This window comes from Callospermophilus lateralis, chromosome 6, assembly GCF_048772815.1.
Source record: "Callospermophilus lateralis isolate mCalLat2 chromosome 6, mCalLat2.hap1, whole genome shotgun sequence".
Classification (NCBI taxonomy): Eukaryota; Metazoa; Chordata; class Mammalia; order Rodentia; family Sciuridae; genus Callospermophilus; species Callospermophilus lateralis.
In genome coordinates, this window is record NC_135310.1 from 56,319,628 (window position 1) to 56,338,065 (window position 18,438).

The following is an 18,438-nucleotide window of genomic DNA, read 5'->3' on the forward strand; positions in this document are numbered from 1 at the left end:
AAAATTTTAAAATAATTTGGATTTTAAAAAGTCACAAAACACAAAAGTAGGAAGCTATCTTGGACATAAGATATAGAAATGTTTTATTTTTTACATCTCAAGAATTTTGTATGGATGATCCTTTGGAAAAGAACATTACTGACAAATTTCTAATCTCTTAACAACATTTTTGTGTGTGTATGTATGTGGTACTGGGGATTGAACCCAGTGGTGCTTTACTCCTAAGCTACATCCCCAACCCTTTTTATATTTTTATTTTGAGACAAGTACTCACTAAGTTACCCAGGCTATCCATGAACTTGTGATCCTCCTGCCTCAGGCTCCTGAGTAGCTAGGATTATAGGTTTGCAAAACCATGCCTAGCTCCTTAAAAAAAAATTTTTTAAACACCTGCACCAAACTCTGTGACAGCCAGAGCTCCGGCTGGTCTAACCTCCAGATGGCCTCCAGCTCCATGTCAGAGCCTCACAGGAGACCAAGCTTCCAGTTTCAATATTACCAGGTGGTCCTGTCCTTCTTACCTCTAACTTTAGCATAAGTATTTGCCTATGAAAGAGAAGCCATATGGCAGCAAGCGCTTCTAGTGCTCTAACCAGGAATAATTAAGTTAAAATTCCTAAAGTCACTTACATAACATGATATGACTCACTGTCCAATAAGTTAATTAACACATCTTTGAAAAATCCAGTGTGAAAATCATGTCAGATAATTTGGAAAAATCATATACTATGTATGATGCATCCTCTCAAAATACTTGGTTTTCTCAAATATACTACTAGAACATAGACATAGACATTAGAGTTTTCCAGCCAAGAATTTGCTTACTTCAATAATGATGGCATTCTGCAACAATATTTTTTATTTCCTCTTATTTGCATCTGGTTTACAAAGCAGACTCCCAAAATTAGTTTTATGATTTTAGAGACACATTTTAGAGACAGTTAGAAAAAGGTTAATAATATAATCAGCAGAACATAGAAAATCACTTTGGGATCCAACAGAATCGGATTGGAATCCATTTACTGGTTATGTGAACCTGCCATTTGCTTCTTGAACTTGGTCAGCTACGATATGGAAAGAAGAAACCCATTTCATAAGGATGCTGACATAAATACATTTCCTGTTATGAAAGCTCCGTAAATCCTAGCTCCCTTCCCTGTACACATTGCATATTCCTTATTTATAAAATTTGGTTCCCATTTGTTTGTTTGTTTTGAAGTGCTGGGGACTGAACCCAGTTCCTCACACATACTAGCCAAGTGCTCTACCACTGAGCTACATTTCTAATCACCCAAAGTCTCAGGAGATATGGTTAACCTGATTTTTGTGTGTGTGTGTGTGTGTGTGTGTGGTAGGGACAGGGAGGGTTCCCAGTTAATTTGAACTCTTCCTAAAAGTCAAGATTTTAGCCTTATACAATCAAGCCGGAATTAAATCTCAGATTCTTTTTTTTTTTTCCTTTTGGTACTGGGGATTGAGCCCAGGGGCACTTTACTGCTGAGTTACATCCCCAGTTCTTTTCGTTTTTTAGTTTGAGACAAGATCTTGCTAAGTTGCTTAGGGCTGCGCCAAGTTGCTGAGGCTAAGCTTAAACTTGAAATCTTCCTGTCCTAGCCTTCCAAGTCACTGGAATTACAGGTGTGTGCCACCACACCCAGACCGAAGACACAGATGCTTCAGGGGTCTGTTCTGAAGAAGGTAACACTTACTTGTCTGCATAAATTATGCTATATTTGTTCAATACATAGTTGCATAGTTGCTTTACCTTTTAGTCTCCCCAATTTGATGCAAAATAATCATAAGAATGTGACTTAGGCCATGAAACTAAATAGCAACAGAAAAACAAAGAATATAATAGGGGAAAATAAGTGCATTATACATAATTAGGAAAGACAAAATACATAAGGATAACCTCAATACCGAAGGTTGATATGAGGTTTCCTTATCTCAATGTGTCTATTTTCTACAGGTATCTTGAAACTGAAATAAAGATCAAGAAGTTGGCCAAATAATAATGATATAGATCAAATAAATGGCCCCTTTTACAGACCCTCTACCCCTGTTATAAACATTTTGGGTACTAAATGCAAGAACTTATTACAAATGGAAAAAATAGTCTGGAAAGCTGATTTTTTCCCCCAAAGAGAGTAACCAAATTATCTCTGGCAGCAAGATAAAGTGCTAAAACTGCTCCTTGATAGAAGGCACTATTTTCCTAGTATAAAATTAGTAATAGTTGTATAATAAAAATTTAGTTCCATTTTCCTCCTGCCCCACCCCTTTTTTCTTATACTGGGGTTTGAACCCATGGATCTCTCCAAGCTACATCTCCAATCCTTTTTATTTTGTGATAGAATCTCACCAAGTTGCTGAGGCTGGCCTCAAACTTCCAATCCTCCTGCCTCAGCCTCCCAAGCCACTGGGATTACAGATGTGTGCCACTGTGCAAGGTTACTACTGACCTTTAAAAATCGTTTATCTCATTTAAACACACATCTTACTGGACTGTTTAGAAAATAAAGAAATACAAGTAAAGCATTTTTAATTCTTCAAGAGAAAACTACTACATGAGTCCAGAATTCTTTCATTTTTTTCTTTTGCAGTGCTGGGTATTGAAGCCATGGTCTCACAAACACCAGGCAAACACTGCCACTGAGATACATCTTCAGCCTAGCAATTTCTTTCATGTTGGGTTCTGTAAAACATTCTTCCATTTGTGGAGCAAAATGACTTTTATGAAGAAAATCAGTTTAAAAAAAAAACTTTTTCTTATAAAATTCAAATAATTTTAGAAAGCACAGAATGGTGCAAGTTTAAATCTTTGCCTGAGAACCTTACCTCCCTCAGGCTTTGTTTCAGGACGCTAACTGGGGACTTGAGAATAATCAAGGACACTGGAGAAGCCCGAGTTTATGATTTGTTCCAGCTGATGAAACTGCAAGAGTTCACTGAAAACAGACTGCTCTCACAGAGCAACCCAGTCCAGGAAGACGCGATTCACACACCGTGTAAGGGATCCAGGTGGCCAAGGCTCACCCAACACTATGGACCTTGGCCATTTTCTGCCCTTGACTCTTCAGAGCCCCAGAGAGGGGGCAGGGTCTCTCTTAGCCCTGGAAGGGGGCAGTGACATCCCACATCAGAAAGCTTCTCAAGATATAACAACTTGTAAAGCAACTCACACATGAATACATGCATGTTCTCAAAATCATGCCTGATGCAAGAACTCTAGGAAGGCAGAAAGCAAGTATCAAAAATTCTCCCAAGCCATGGACCTTTGAGACATGGATGCTCTGAGTGCATTTCTGTTACTACAATCTTATCCACAGGTCCTCCAGACTACTTTGTCACTCACAGTGTGTGACCTGCTGCTGTAATGTTACCATGCACTTCAGATATAAAGAAAAAACTGCTTTGACTTCTCATTCTTCTTTTTCTAACCCTGGATCACCCTGCCTCAAGATATATATGAGTTCCAAAGTCCCTTTCATTTTAAAACATATTACATCTTGTTTCACATGTCAAATATTAGAAGCTTGGTTCATGTAGAATACTGAAAATGGCTCCAAATTCTCTGTGCTGTTGGAGGTCAACATAGTTGCTGTCCTGGGGAGGCAGTGGCCAAGAGGTGGGCATTCCTGACCCCACAAAAGATCTCTTTTGAGATTCTGATGATGTCACTTTTTCTTTTTGAACACTGCTAAGTTTAGTTTGTGCAAATGTATCAAGTTGCACTCTGTGTGATCCCTGTCTTTTCTGTATGGCAATAAAAAGTTGCATAAAAATATTTGGGACTATAAATAAATGTGCTTTGTAAGGTTAGGAAACTGAAGGAGAATGCTGTTTTGACAATAATAATGTTAGGAGACAAAATTTCCTATTTATTCACATTTACATTTCTTTTGACTTTATTAAGTTCAAAGTTTAAGAGCAGTTGTTATTTTTCTTTTTTGGTACTGGGGGTCAAACCCAGGGATACTTTACCATAAGCTACACTCCCAGTCTTTTTTACTCTTTATTTTGAGACAGAGTCTTGCTAAGTTGTTGAGGCTGGCCTCAAACTCACAATCTTTCTTCCTAAGTCTCCCAAGACACTGGAATTACAGGTGTGAACCACTGTGCCTGGCTGAGAGTAATCTGTGTATACAAATTTGAATGCCAGTTAATAGAGTAGCAGAATATAAATAGGAATAACTACCACCTAACTGCCCTATGTCTCAGGACAGTTGTGAGATGGCAGGGAGCAGCTAAGAAAGAAAAAAGATGTACCCCATGTACCTACACAGCAGGTAGATGTAAACATTTACGGAAGGCTACAAATTACAGTGCTTTTCTTCTGTCTTACAAGGTCACAGGTGCCAAAGGGAACCCTCTGAGCCAATCAGGCCAGAGCCAAGGCCTGAGCAACCAGGAAGCAGGAACATCAGCTTTTCCATGGTTCTCAGAAGCCCTGGGCATTCCTGAGTGTGGGCAGCCCAGGGTCTGCTGGAGGAGATGGGAGGATAGGCAGGGGAGCAACAGAAAGAAGGTAAATATCTGGAAACAAAGAGTTTGGGTTGTTTGGTTAATGCAGGAGCTGAAATGGGCTGTTTCTGGGTTTCTATTTCTTGACTGATTGTTGGTTGAGGAATTATTAAAAGACAAAGTCATCTAAGAAAGTGTCCTAGATCCAAAAAGTGATTGGTTAGGTCTTCACAAACTCTTTCAGCAAATGTGTCTTTTAACTATGAGATGCTTGCCTCCCTTCTGCCCTCCTCCTTCTCTTTCTTTCTTTTCTGTCTCTGTCTCTCTCCAGTTGTCTCCTTTTCTCCACTCCTTCCTCCACTCCAATTCCTCCTTATTCCTTGCCTTTGTCAATTCAGTAGGTACCAGAGTCAAAGGGTTCTTTAAAAGTGTAGTGAAAAGGGGAAAAGAAGGCAGAAGGGCAGAGAGCAGAGGCCATATTCAGAATATTTTCATTGAGAAACTCAGATTTTCATTAGTGAAATGAAATATACGATGCTAGGGATATAACCCAGTAGTAAAGCATTTGCCTAGCATGCAAGAGGCCCTAGGATCAATCCCCAAAACAGAAAAAAAAATTAATTAAAATGAAATATACTTAATTGGGCACGGTGGCGGTGGCGCACGACTATAATCCCTCTGGCTCAGGAGGCTGTGACAGGAGGATCAAAGCCAGCCTCAGCAACTGTGAGGTGCTAAGCAACTCAGTGAGACCCTGTCTCTAAATAAAATACAAAATAGGGCTGGGGATGTGGCTCAGCGGTTGAGTGCCCCCGAGTTCAGTCCCCAGTACCCCACACGCAAAAAAAAGAGATATACGTAAAAATATTTAAATAATGTACTGAAACAAAAGAATTTCAAACTACAGCAGTTATTTTATTTAACATAGTTGTTGTTGTTGTTGTTGTTTTTTTTTGTACCAGGGACTGAACCCAGGATCACTTAACTACTGAGCCACATCCCCAGTCCTTTTTATATTTTATTTAGAGACAAGGTCTTACTAAGTTGCTTAGGGCCTCACTAAGTTGCTGGCTTTGAACTTGTGATCCTCCTATCTCAGTCTCCTAAGCCACTGGGATTACATGAGTGTGCTACCACACCTGGTGTTAACATAGAATTTTTTAGACTACTTTTTCTTTGAACACAGCACCCAATCATTCTGCAGTAAAGAAATTTATTTCTCATGGTCCCAAACAGAGGTAAATGTCAATACTGTCTAACACCTAATCCTACAATCTAAGAATTACTCAGGTTTGACAAGGATGACATGAACTCTAGAAATACAGATGTTTAGGAAAGAGTAGGCCCAAATTGAGTGAGTTCCCCAAATCAACAGTAATATGCCAAAGCTTCCTCAAAACCCAAGTGGTTTCCAAGGCTGCAGATGCAAAAAGCCATATATCAACAACAGCTGGCAAATTACTTCTTGCATATTGTTTATTCTTAATATTTGGGGGATCTTATTTTTATCATTTGCAATAAAGTGCAATTTTCTGCAGAGGCATTCTGATAAGTATTTTAAAAATATAAGATCCATTTTGAGACAAGTGGGGTCATTTGACTATACATTACTAAGGATATTACTAAGAAATGCTGATTATCTGAACTGTGATGATACTATTGTGGTTATGCAGGAAACTGTCCTTGTTCATATGAGATGCACTCTCATGAATCTTCATAGATGAAGCATCATAATGTCTATAACTCCCAAATAGTTCATCAAAAACAAACACACACACATAAATACATGGTAATATAAGCTGAGAAGCAGCATGGCTAAGACACCATCTCCATGAACATTTAAGAAACTGGTAACAAGTGCCTTTTCTAAAAAAAAAAAAAAACTTAGTTGTACATGGACACAATACCTTTATTTTATTTATTTATGTGGTGCTGAGGATCAAACCCAGTGCCCCACACATGTGAGGCAAGTGCTCTACCACTGTGCCACAACCCCAAGCCCAAGAAGTACTTTTTTTAAATTTTAATTTTTGTGGCCCTAGGGATAGAACCCAGGGGTACTTCACCACTTAACTACATCCCCAGCACATTTTAGTTTTTATTTTGAGGCAGGGTCTCACTAAATTTCCCAGGCTTGCTTTGAACATGCAATCCTCCTGCCTCAACCTCCTGAGTAGCTGGGATTATAGGTATGTCACCACACCTGGCACAAGTACTTTTGATAGCAGAGGACTAAGGGGAGTATGGCTGGAATAAGGAGGGTTGGCTGAGATTTTCTGTAATTCTTCCCTCTCAGTTCTATGTAATTAGGCTCCTGAACCCAGGAGAAGATGGGAAGTTTATTCTTCAGAGAGGGTAAAACAGAATATCTCTAATTGGGGTCAATAAGTAAGATACCTTATAATAACTGTCTTTATTGTTGAGTGTCAGGGTACTTATTACAAACATGACTATTAGTTGAATATTTACGTACTGAATGCCAGGTACTCCTGCTTTCTTTCTTCACATGGCTCCTGAAAGCTAGCACCTAGACTTTGTCCTCCAAGAAACAGCTGAGAAGCACCTCTTCTACAGGAAATCTGAAATCGATAAGGGAAGGCCTAGGATAAGCCATTGGGGGTGCTGGCAACAACTCTGCCAGGCCAGATCCCCTAACTGCAAGTGTGTGGTACAGATCACTGATAGGTTGGCCAACCCCATCCACATGCCAACAAGCAGCATGAGGCATCAAAAGTGTGCTCACAGTATGCAAAACAGAGACCAAAACATAGAAATGCTACAGAGGCTATGCAGGGAGAAGAAAACCGAGTTTAAAAATATGAAAACTATCCCTAATATATTCAGATAAGATGCTGCAATCCTGAAATAAGAACGGAATATTACTCAAAAATACAATTTAGAGGAAAAAGAAAACTTTGAAATATTAAATATAGGATTGCTTATTCCCGATCTCACACCGGCCCTCTACAAACACATTCTGGGGAAATCCACGTTCTCTGGGAAAATCCCAAATACTCTCTGAATCCCAGGAGAACTCAACGGGAACTACAGGAGCGGGCAAGCCTGAGGCAGCAGGATACGCCCTATTCCCAGCAGGGTACACCTTAAACCTGGAACCGCCCTAAACCCAAGGAGAGCCCTCAACCCTGATCCGCCCTAAACCCGGATCCGCCTTGGTCCTTGAGCAAGGTCACCTTACATGCAATGTCACTGCAAAATGTCCAAGGCAAGTCCATTTCCACGAGTCCTTCCTCTAAGCAACATGGGGTACGCTGGCAAGGAAATTGTCATACCTACTTGGCTAATGGCTCTCAGCATAGGATAACAGAAATGAAAAGAACTCAAGAAACGGATAAGAACCTGAATTCTTCAATAAGATGTACAACAAAAGAGAAAATAAGAAAATGAAAAGACTGGTCCAACAGATCCGACATCTGAATAAATCGATCAGTACATACTATATGCATGTACACTGAATTCCATTAGTATGTACAATTAATATGTTGATAAAAAAAACTTTTAAGTGGGAAAGATACAATCAAAACTATTCAAGGATACTTCCCAGAGGTAAAGGACATGAAATTTCATGTTAAAAGGGCATTTCAAGTGCCAGCATAATGGATGAAAAGAAGCCACCAAAAGGCCATTATGAAATTTCAGAACACTAGAAGCAAAGAGAAAAAATCCTTCGAACTTCAGAGAGGTCAAACAGGAATCAAGGTCTCAATTTATTTCCTAGGCACACTTTCTAAAGAAGCTATAGGAGGAAGGCTTCACTAAAATCACAGTGAATAAAAAAGAGAAAGTCATGGGATTCAGGAAACAGGTAAAAGCCCACATAGACGGAGGAGCTGCCTCTCAGGATAATAGCGAATGGTGCTTGAAGAAATCTGTGCACAGGGCACTCAGGGAAGTGGCTGGCAAGGACATTTGAAGAGCTCCCTAACGAGGTGCACTGATAGGACACCTCATGTGCCTGATCACACAAAGGCAATTTAGATTTGTGAGGCAGAGTTTGGGGTTGAAACAATAAAACTGAGAGGCAAGGCATTATTAACACCAGAGAAGACAAACAGTGGTGCATGCAAGGCAAAGTTGTCATCATTGGTCCCCACTAATCCAAGACTCAGCTATGAACAGGGTTTACACAATCACAATCCAAGAAAACTAACTTAGATTAGAATATAATCCAAGTTATCAGACAGCTGTATTGGGAGCAGCAGTGAGAACAGAAAGCGTGCAACATGCTATGACTGGAGGTGAAGGGACAGACCTGAATTTTCACTGTCCTTAGTGAGAAGTCATTGGCTGATTCCTCAAGCTTCCTGAGTCAGACAGCAACAAGGCAATGTGTGTGTTTAGAAACATGGATATAAATACCAAAAGAATGTGTTACAGGGAGGTCTGGGGAAGGAATAATGAGGAGTAAGAGAATAGGAGACCACTATGTTTTTGCTGCTGCTGTTATTTTTAGTAACAAATCTTTGTCTCTCTCTGAATATATAAAGAGCATGCATAATTTTTAAACATGAATTTCATATACAATTTTTATTTAAAAACTGTTAAAAAGAACACAATATCTATAACTATTTTTAGGAAACAAAAATATAAAACATGTTTGCTGAAATTACTATACATTTAAAATGTTCTTCATTATCAACCTATAGGTAAATTATAGAAGAGTTTCATTGGGTATTGATCATTATGTTTGGAAAAATATAAAGGAATTTGCTTTCACATTAGATTAGTATACATTTAGGTCTCTGCGATAATTTCCTTAGCACATGTAAGTGTTTTGGGCCAAGTAAGTACTCACCAGTTCTAGTGGACTGAGACGAGTGCCAGATATAGGCCTGGAGTCAGATAACTCAAAACTGGACGCATGGAGGCTAACATAAGAGACAGTGGAGAGTTTTAGTCTATAGATAATTATTGCTTCTATTTTTAGTATTTGTTAGTTAAGTCTAGCTGAAAAACAAGTAAAAGCAGTCAATGCACAAACATGAGAAAAAGACATTTAAAAAATGTCACAGTACTTAAAACATTTTATTAGCAAGTCTTTTGCTACTTTCAGGAGGATTAAGTAACAAAAAGAATAAATGTATGTAGTGATTTTAAAAAAGCTTTGTTCATATCACTTTTTAAAGTTGGTAGGACAATCACTATGAACCACTCCATTCCAAAGTGACTTCCTGAATCCAAAGTCTAGAATTAACTTTAAGATCTTAAACAAAAGTCAAACTTTAAAAAAATAACTACTTTGAAAATCAGTTAGCATAACCCAGCATATGCAGAAGCTAAAGAAGAAAAGTCATATGATCATGTCAATAGATGCAGAAAAGCATGTGACAAAACCTAACCCCACTTAGGATAAAATCTCTCAGTAAAAGTAGGTATAAAAGCAACTTCTTCAACTTGGCAAAGAATATCTACAAAAACCTATAGCTAACATCTAACTGATGAAAAACCAGAAGATTTCCCACTGAGATCAGGAACAAGACAAAGATGTCCCCTTTCACCACTTCTTTTCAAGATCATACTGGAAGTCCTAGCTAGACAAGAAAAGGAAATGAAAGGCACATGGATAGGGAGTGAAGAAATAAAATTTTGTTTTTGCAGATGACAAGATCATCTATGTAGCAAATCCTAAAGAACTAACAAAAAAACTCCTGGAAAAAAATAAGGGATGACAGTTTATTTAATGCACCTAACCTACCAGTATCACAGTTTAGCAACCCTCTACACATTCTAGAGTATTCATGTCTACCTGTGGCTGACTGGGAGCTAAAACTCACTGTTGCTGCCCAGCATCACAGTGAGCATCCAACTGCATATGGTTAGCCCAGGAAAAGATCAAAATTCAAAGTCCAGTTGCTATGAATGCATGTCACTTTGCATTATTGTAGAGTGAAAAAAAAATCTCAGGTAGAACCAACATAAATCAGGGCCTGTGCAATGCAGAAAGATAACATTTTCAACAGATGGTGCTGAGATAATTAGATATCTACACCTACACACACACGCACACACACACACACACACACTCTCTCTCTCTCTCTCTCTCTCTCTCTCTCACACACACACACACACACACACACACACACACGAAACCAGACACAGACTTTATACCTGTCATGAAAATTAACTCAAATTCAATCATGGATTTAAATATGAAACACAAGACTATACAACTTCTAAAAGATAACAGGATAACAGGAGAATTTCTAGATGGCCATGGATAAAATGACTTTTTTTTTTTTTTTTTTTTTGCAGTACTGGGGATTGAACTCAGGGCCTTACACATGCTAGGCAAATGCTCTACCACTGAGCTACAGCCCCATTCCAAGGTGAGGACTTATATTTATATGACACCAGTGGCATGATCCATGAAAAAAAGAACTACTCTAGTAATATTAAAAATGTCTGCTCTGCAAAAGATAGTCAAGTGAGTAAGAAGACAAGAAACAGACTGGTAGAAAATATTTGTGAAAGACATATAGGATGAAAGATTGCTATCCAAAATACTCAAAGAATTATTGAAGCCTAACAGTAAATTAGAACAAGAAATACCACTATAACTCTATTAAAATGGCCAAAATCCATTGACAACACCAAATGCTGGTGAGGGGATATGGAGGAACAGAAACTCTCATTCATTTTTTATAGAAAATCAACATGGTATAGTCACTATGGAAGACAGTTTGGCAGTTTCTTACAGAACCCAACATATTCTTACCATATGATCCAGCAACTGTGCTCCTTAGTATTTACCCAAAGGAACTGAAAACTTATGTCCACATAAAAACTTGCACCTGGATGTTTATAGCAGCTTTATTTGTAATTGTCAAAATACTGAAGCAACTGAAATGTCCTTCAGTAGGTGAATGGTAAACTGAGGTACTTCTAGACAATGGAATATGAGAAGGTATCAAGAAGGAAATTGCTATAATACCATGAAAAGCCAGGAAGGAAATTTAAATGCCAATCAGTGAGTGAAAGAAGCCAGTCTGAAGAGGCTTTCTACTGTATGATTCCTATTATATGACATTCTGAAAAAGGCAAAACTATGGGTATAGTAAAACCATCAGTGGTTGGGGGAAGGGAGAGACAAATAAGCAGAGCACAACTAAGGGAAAATGTAATCTGGCAGCCTAAATAGCTGAGTGTACACGAAAGTAAAATGTCACATACCTGAAGGAGGAAGGCGGCCTGTTTTCTGGTGTTCTTGACGATGCAGGTCCAAATAGCTTCCTTTGGTCTTCCCGAGGTGTAAATGGTCTTTGGGTTCTAACTGTTCTTAATGCATTTCGTGCTTCACTTATGATTTCTGCACTGGTCTTCGGCTTGGATACCAAAGATGGATAAAATGGATCCAGTTTTCCTAACTTTTTATCATTTGAAGACAGCATCTTTTCTTTTAAAATACAATGTTCTTCAGATAGACACCACACCCTGCAAATATACAGTACAATAAACATTAAGTACTTTTATCCAGTACTTTAGAGAAAACAGTGCTTACTACAAGCCCATCCATATATTAAACCATTCCTGTATATTAGGTTTGAAAAAATTCACAAACAATTTCCAATTTAAAAATCCAAGCAAGTTGGGCACAGTATGCATGCCTATAATCCAAGTTACTCTGGAAGTTTGAGGCCAGCCTGGAGAATTTAGTGAGACACTGTCTCAAAATAAAAATTAAAAAGGGCTGGGATATAGTAGTGGGAGAGCATTTGCCTGGTATGTGCGAGATCCTGGGTTTAATCCACAGGGGAAAAAAAATCCAAGTGGTGTAGAAGGTAAAGACAGGAGACCAGCTCTCAAAAAATATGGGTTCCATATGAGTTTGAGATATAGCTCAATGTATGGCACCTGCCTACTGTTTAGGAGGCCCTGGTTTGGATCCCCAGCAACACACACACACACACACACACACACACACACACACACACACACACAAATGCTGTATAGTTGTGCCAAAATGCAATCATCAATGGAAAGATGCAGGGAAGAGAAAATCACCTCATGTTCTCCCCCTGCCCATCAATGTGGGGGATCAAACCCAGGCCCTCCCACATGTTAGGCAAGTGCTTTACCACTGAGCTACACACCCAGCTCTCATCTCGCATTTTTCAACCTACAAGAAAACAATGGAGTTCAGTTAAAAATTTTCACTAAAGTCCCCTTTTCATCCAAGTCGCTGTCAACATAAAATGCTAATAAAAGATTAAATATTAAACAGACAGAGCCTTTATGTACTGGGGGCTTAATCCAGGGGTGCTTTACCAATGAACTACATCCCACTCCTTTTATAAAATTTTTATTTTGAGACAGGCTCTTGCTAAATTGCTGAGGCTAGCCTCAAACCAGCAATCCTCCTGCCCCAATCTCCCAAAATGCTGGGATTACAGGCATGCAGCACCATTCCCAGCCTATTGCTTTTGTAACAAATCTGAGAATATTTTGGTCTCATATTTGTCCATAATATTTTTGAATGAACTGATTCAAATCACCTTCAATTTGAGATAGTTCCCCAGATGAACAAAAACCAAATATCTATATCAAATGTTCCTTTCCCAGTTCATATTACTCAGGTAACAAAATAAAGTCACACACAAGGGCCATGAGAATGCAGATCCTTCTCAAATGCTGGGGTGTCTGTCCCATGAAGACTGATCTGACTTTAAAATAGTACAGACTGTTCAAAATTTAATCCTAATTAGTATATGGTATTAGGTATTTTTTTCTTTAAAAAATCTTTAACCCAAAAAAAGAATTTAGCAACCTCTAACCCTATTAAAATGTCACATCTCTACGGCATTGCCTAGTGCAGCTCTAGAGTGATGGGCCACACTATTTACGTACTGTTCACATAATTTACGTAATTATTCACATATTTCAGCTGCTCAGTTTTAGAATGACTTCTGCAAAAAAGAAAATGTTTTTGTGACATATGCTCAAATAAACTAAAAAGATTCCATTTCTATAATCAGGACAAACAAGTGCTTCTTTAGACAAATGAAGAGTTACTATATTATGACTCTATATGTTAAGTTTTTACATAACAACAGACAACAATAACATTTGTTTAGTTCTACCCACACCCCACCCCAAGAGTTTCTCAGGAAAAAACTGAGATGAAAACTACAAACAATATGTCATTCTTTTCATATGAAAAGGCCAGGTGTTACTTGAAACAGTAAAAAGCTACTGGATAAGCACTACTTTTAAGAATTTTTGATATAGGATTTTGAATTTAAGTAAGGTCTATAGAATTATATACATAGACACAACTACAGAAAAACTATGGCAGGCTAGTACATTTTATTTCTAACTTATCTGCCACACTGGCTCATCATTTAAAATATACATAAAACGTTTTAGATATGTCCTTGTACATTTACATATGCTATTTTTGAATGCATAATATAAATTCAGCACCACAACATGTAATTTAAATGGCCATAACAGGCTTTTTGGTTTGTTTTCACAAGATCCATTTCAGGGTTGGGGGTGTAGCTTAGAGGGAGAGCATGTGCTTAGCATGTCCAAGGCCCTGGGTTTGATCCCCAGCAACAAACACAACAACAACAACAGACCCATTGCAGTAAGATCATGCCATATACTAAGAAGTTTCTAAACAACTAAGAGCTTTCTTCCAGAGTCTAAATTAGGTTTTCTATTCCTTTGGCTTCACATGGCACTAATAAGTCTAAACTGTCCAAAGGTAATCTGGCAAACCTAATAAAAATTAGGGAAAGCATTTTAGAGAGGAAAAATGTATGAGTCCTGACCCAAGGCTCTCCCCCACTATCTTTTAGTTTGCATTGAAAAGGACAGTCTTTCATAGAGTAATAAAGCAGGAACATTTACTCAGGTCACATGAAGGATTCTGTAAATTATTTGGGCATATAGGAGTTAGACTGACCAAATGCTGGTGGAAAAATGTAAACAATGGACTTGAAAATCTTTTTGTCTATAAAAGTTTGTCACAAATTCTAGCACTTTATCCCTCTTCTTTCCTCTTCTTCCCAAATCTCACTTTCACTTACAATGATGTAAGATGTGCACAATCTTTTATTATTTTATTATTATAATATTATTATTAGCTCAAACCTGGAAATGTTTACTAATGCAAGTGAACTGATTAGAAGTGGTGCTTTTTGAGGGGTTGGATTTTTTTTCTTTATGTTGGTTAAGTTACAAATTATTGTAGATGGCTTTTGCCAAGTTGAAAAATAATCACTCAGTTGGAAAGCTTGTCTACTTATATTGTAAAGCATCCTCAAACCATAGCACAATAATACCACGAAAATTTTAACATTATAAAATTTTCCTGACGATGGGAACAAATCCATTCCACTAAGATTAATCAACTGTTTCCCATGTACAAGTTCTTCACCTGGCTCTCTGGAGACACAGAGAGGAATAAAGCATGGTATTCACTCTCAGCAATGCACTCTAATGCTAATTAAACATTTACTTCAATGCCACGCACTGTGCTCTGTACTCTTGAGCATAGCATCTCAATTAATCCCCATAACAATTCTTTTAGACAGAGTCTTAAGCAATAATAAAAGAAAAGCCATGGCATGCGTCCAGAGGTGATATTCAAACTACTACCCACTAGATGAGGTGGTAGGAGGCAGGGCATTTGGAAGTCATGGGCTATAATGATTTCCCCATCAACATAGACACACCCCAATATTTTTACAAGAGCTGGTGGGTACAAGCTGAATTTTAGCCCTATTTGTACTCAAATGATTTTAATACATGGAAGAAATTGATTTGGCAATAAAAATAAAGATGAATTACCACGTGATTATAAAGAAGGGAGAGATTTCTGATCTTGCGAAAGCATCTGGTAGAGGTAGTACTTGAGTTAGGTTCTGAAAAATGGACTGAATTGGAGCAAGTGGCAGGGGCTGGCATTGGGACTGAAGTAGAAAAAGAAGTTCCAGCAAAGTTAATGAGTGAGGTGAGCACATGACGAACATCAAGAACACATGTTCATGTATGGACAAGAGTGAACTACAAAAACAAGAACTAGAGCTGACCACAGAAAGCACTAAATGGCAGGTAAAAAAAATTAAAGCTGGGCTGGGGTTGTAGCTCATTTACAAAAGAGTGTCCACCTCGCATGAGTGAAGCACTAGGTTCGATCCTCAGCACCTACAGATACCAACAAAATAAAGGTTATATGTTCATCTACAATTAAAATATATATATTTTTTAAAAAAGAAATTAAAGCTGATGACCAAATAAAATTTTTAAAGAAATAATGAGATCTGGTAAGGATAGGCAGGAAGGAAGGAAAGACTAGAAGTGGTGAAATCAGGCAATTCTTATATAAGTTATAGACTTAGTTCTTACCTAACTCTACTCTTAGGAACTTTTCATCCTCCTCACCTGAGTTTTCTGTCCCTCATCTCAACTCCACAAGGTCCTCAGCTGCTCTCTGTTGATTTTTTGTTTATGCTCCTGGGGATGGAACCCAGGGCCTCACATCTGCCAAGCAAGGCCCCACTACTGACTACATTCCCAGCATTTCCAGTATCACGAACTTTTTTTTTTTTTTTTTTTTTGGTAGTACCAGGGACTGAACCCAGAGTCTCAAGCATGCTAGGCAAGTACTCTGTCATTGAACTATATTCCCAGCCCAGAACTTTTTTTTAAACAAACTATTTCAAGTTTACACCTAATTATAAAACTTTCCCTTTAGCTTTGCTAATAGCTACCTGAGTCAGAGCCTCCTTGCTAAATGAAATCAGGGGATCTATAACAGGGGAAAGGCTGGTCATCTACACACTCTTTTCTTTTTTTGTACTAGGGATTGAATCTAAGGGTGCTTAACCACTGAGCCACATCCCCAGCCCTTTTTATATTTTATTTAGAGACAGGATCTGGCTGAGTTGGTTAGGGCCTCGCTAAGTTGCTGAGGCTAGCTTTGAACTTGAATCCTCCTGCCTCAACTTTCCAAGCCTCTGGGATTACAGGCATGCACAACCCGGCCCATTGATATGCACACTCTTTTCCCTGCAAATCAAATACTCCAGACTCTTTTCCTGACTTTAAATTACTTTGGGATTAATATGAGCATCCAAAGAGGCAATAGTAGAGCTTAGGTGTTGAAATAAGGGCTTAAATCCTCTGAAAATTCAGTGTTATGCGACTTTGGGCAAGGCCTTAAACATCTCTAAGGCTGCTTCCTCTTATGTAAAATATGGATAATTGTCTTACAGGATTGTTTTAAGAATTAAATTATCTATGTCAAGTACTTTAGCAGGTGCCTGGCCTTTAGAAAACAACAATTTAACAACAATTGTCCTGCTGCTAGGTGATAAAGGGATACAGAAAAAAAAAATTCTCCCATAAATGTAAAACTACAAAAGAAATAGAATGACAAGACAAAAAAAAAAAAAACTGCAAAAGAAATAGAATGACATTTGCTCAGCATTTTCATGTATTTTATAAGCTTTAAATTCTAAGTGGAGGTGCTTTCCTTTATGAAAGCAGAGAACTGATATTATTTATTGAATATCAGCTATGCAAAATCAACTAATCAGAATCTTACAGATTCCCAAAATAGGATACAAATAAAAAGTGTAGCTTGGTTTTCTACCAAAAAAAAAAAAAGAATTCCTAAGTCTGTGTGGGACGGGAGACCTGCTGATACTCCATTGTAATGGATCATAAAAAGCATGAAATTATTTGAATGGATGGTAAATACTGTTACATATACATGTTATCTATTTGTTAAGGCCCTGCCTGCAGCCTAGACTAGCCCAGGTACAATCTGTCTGACCTTAGCTAGGTCACCTGCTTAGACACAGCCCCTCCTTCTCCCACCCTGTCATTGGACAAATATTACTGAGCTTCTATTAAGTACCAGGCAATTGGTAAATGCTCGGTGTATAGAAATAGCTGCACCCGACCCCAGACAGCACGCTCCTAGTTCTTCTCCCTCCATCAGAGGAGAGAAAGGCAGACGACTGCAGGAGGAACCCCCAGTGAACCGGGGTTGGACGCCTCACCTCCCGCGCAGGCACCGGCTCCCCCATTTCGGGCAATGCCCGCTCCCCCATCGGTCCAAGCCAGGACACACTGCAACAGCATCCTCATCCCGCCAGCCACCCCCCAGCACCGTGGCTCTGCCGGGCGAGCCAATGTCTCCATGGTAACCGTACACAAACCACCTCCCGCCGCCGCGGGGGCCGCCAGCCTGCCGAGCCAGGCCGCGGCTGGGCGAACGGAGAGGGCCGGGGAATGACCTAGGAGGAGGCAGAGGGAAGGTGGCTCTCGGCCTGATCCGAAGCACCTGTGAGAGCGCTGGAGACAGTGAGGCCGGCGGAGTTTAGCGCATCCTCGGCTTTCTACAGCAGCCACCGCCAGGTCGGAGCGGGCAGGTCGGGGCGGAGCGGGGCGGCCCCCGGCGCCGCTCAGCCACTGGGCCTGCGCCGGTCCCGCCAACGCATGCGTAGAAATGCCGAGGCGCTGCCGCTGCAGGTGCGGGAGCGAGAGGGCTGGAGCGGAACCGCCCTGTAGGAGCTGGGCTCCCACCTGGAGCGCATCGTGGGGAGACTTCTTTTAAGTTAGCAATTTACTGAACCACATTTATCGAGCCCCTACCAGATCTCCCCGCCTCTGTTAAAACAACTAGGTAGGATGGCAGCTTCGTGTTTAGGGTAAGAGGATTTACTGGTTCCGATTGTGGCTTTAGGTGTCCTGGAACCAGCTCCTTAACCTCTGTTTCCTTCTATGTAAAGTGAAGGGTAATAGGCAGATCGGGCTGTTAGACAGATTGGATGAGTAAATAGATATAAAGTGGGATGCAAAAGGCAATTAATGAACATTAAACTTGGCTATCGTCCGGGTTTACAAAGGGTATTCACATATCTCTTTTGAGAGTCTTTGAGACTCTTGAGCTGGTAGCCTGGTGACCCCATTCATAGAAGAGGAACTGGGGGCCCCAGG

The 18,438-nt window shown here is 39.4% G+C and overlaps 1 protein-coding gene across 1 annotated transcript in view; it reads right to left on the reverse strand.

The window, feature by feature from the left end:
* Armc2 (armadillo repeat containing 2) overlaps window positions 1–17,889 on the reverse strand; it is a 109,076-nt gene extending 91,187 nt beyond the window's left edge. The window contains exons 1-3 of the mRNA XM_076859872.2: window positions 17,783–17,889; window positions 11,656–11,916; window positions 9,281–9,353 (exon numbers count right to left, since the gene is read on the reverse strand). Of these exons, the coding sequence (XP_076715987.2) occupies window positions 9,281–9,353; window positions 11,656–11,873 (291 nt within the window). The 5' untranslated portion in view covers window positions 11,874–11,916; window positions 17,783–17,889. The remainder of the gene's footprint in view (window positions 1–9,280; window positions 9,354–11,655; window positions 11,917–17,782) is intronic.
* Window positions 17,890–18,438: the final 549 nt, after the last annotated feature.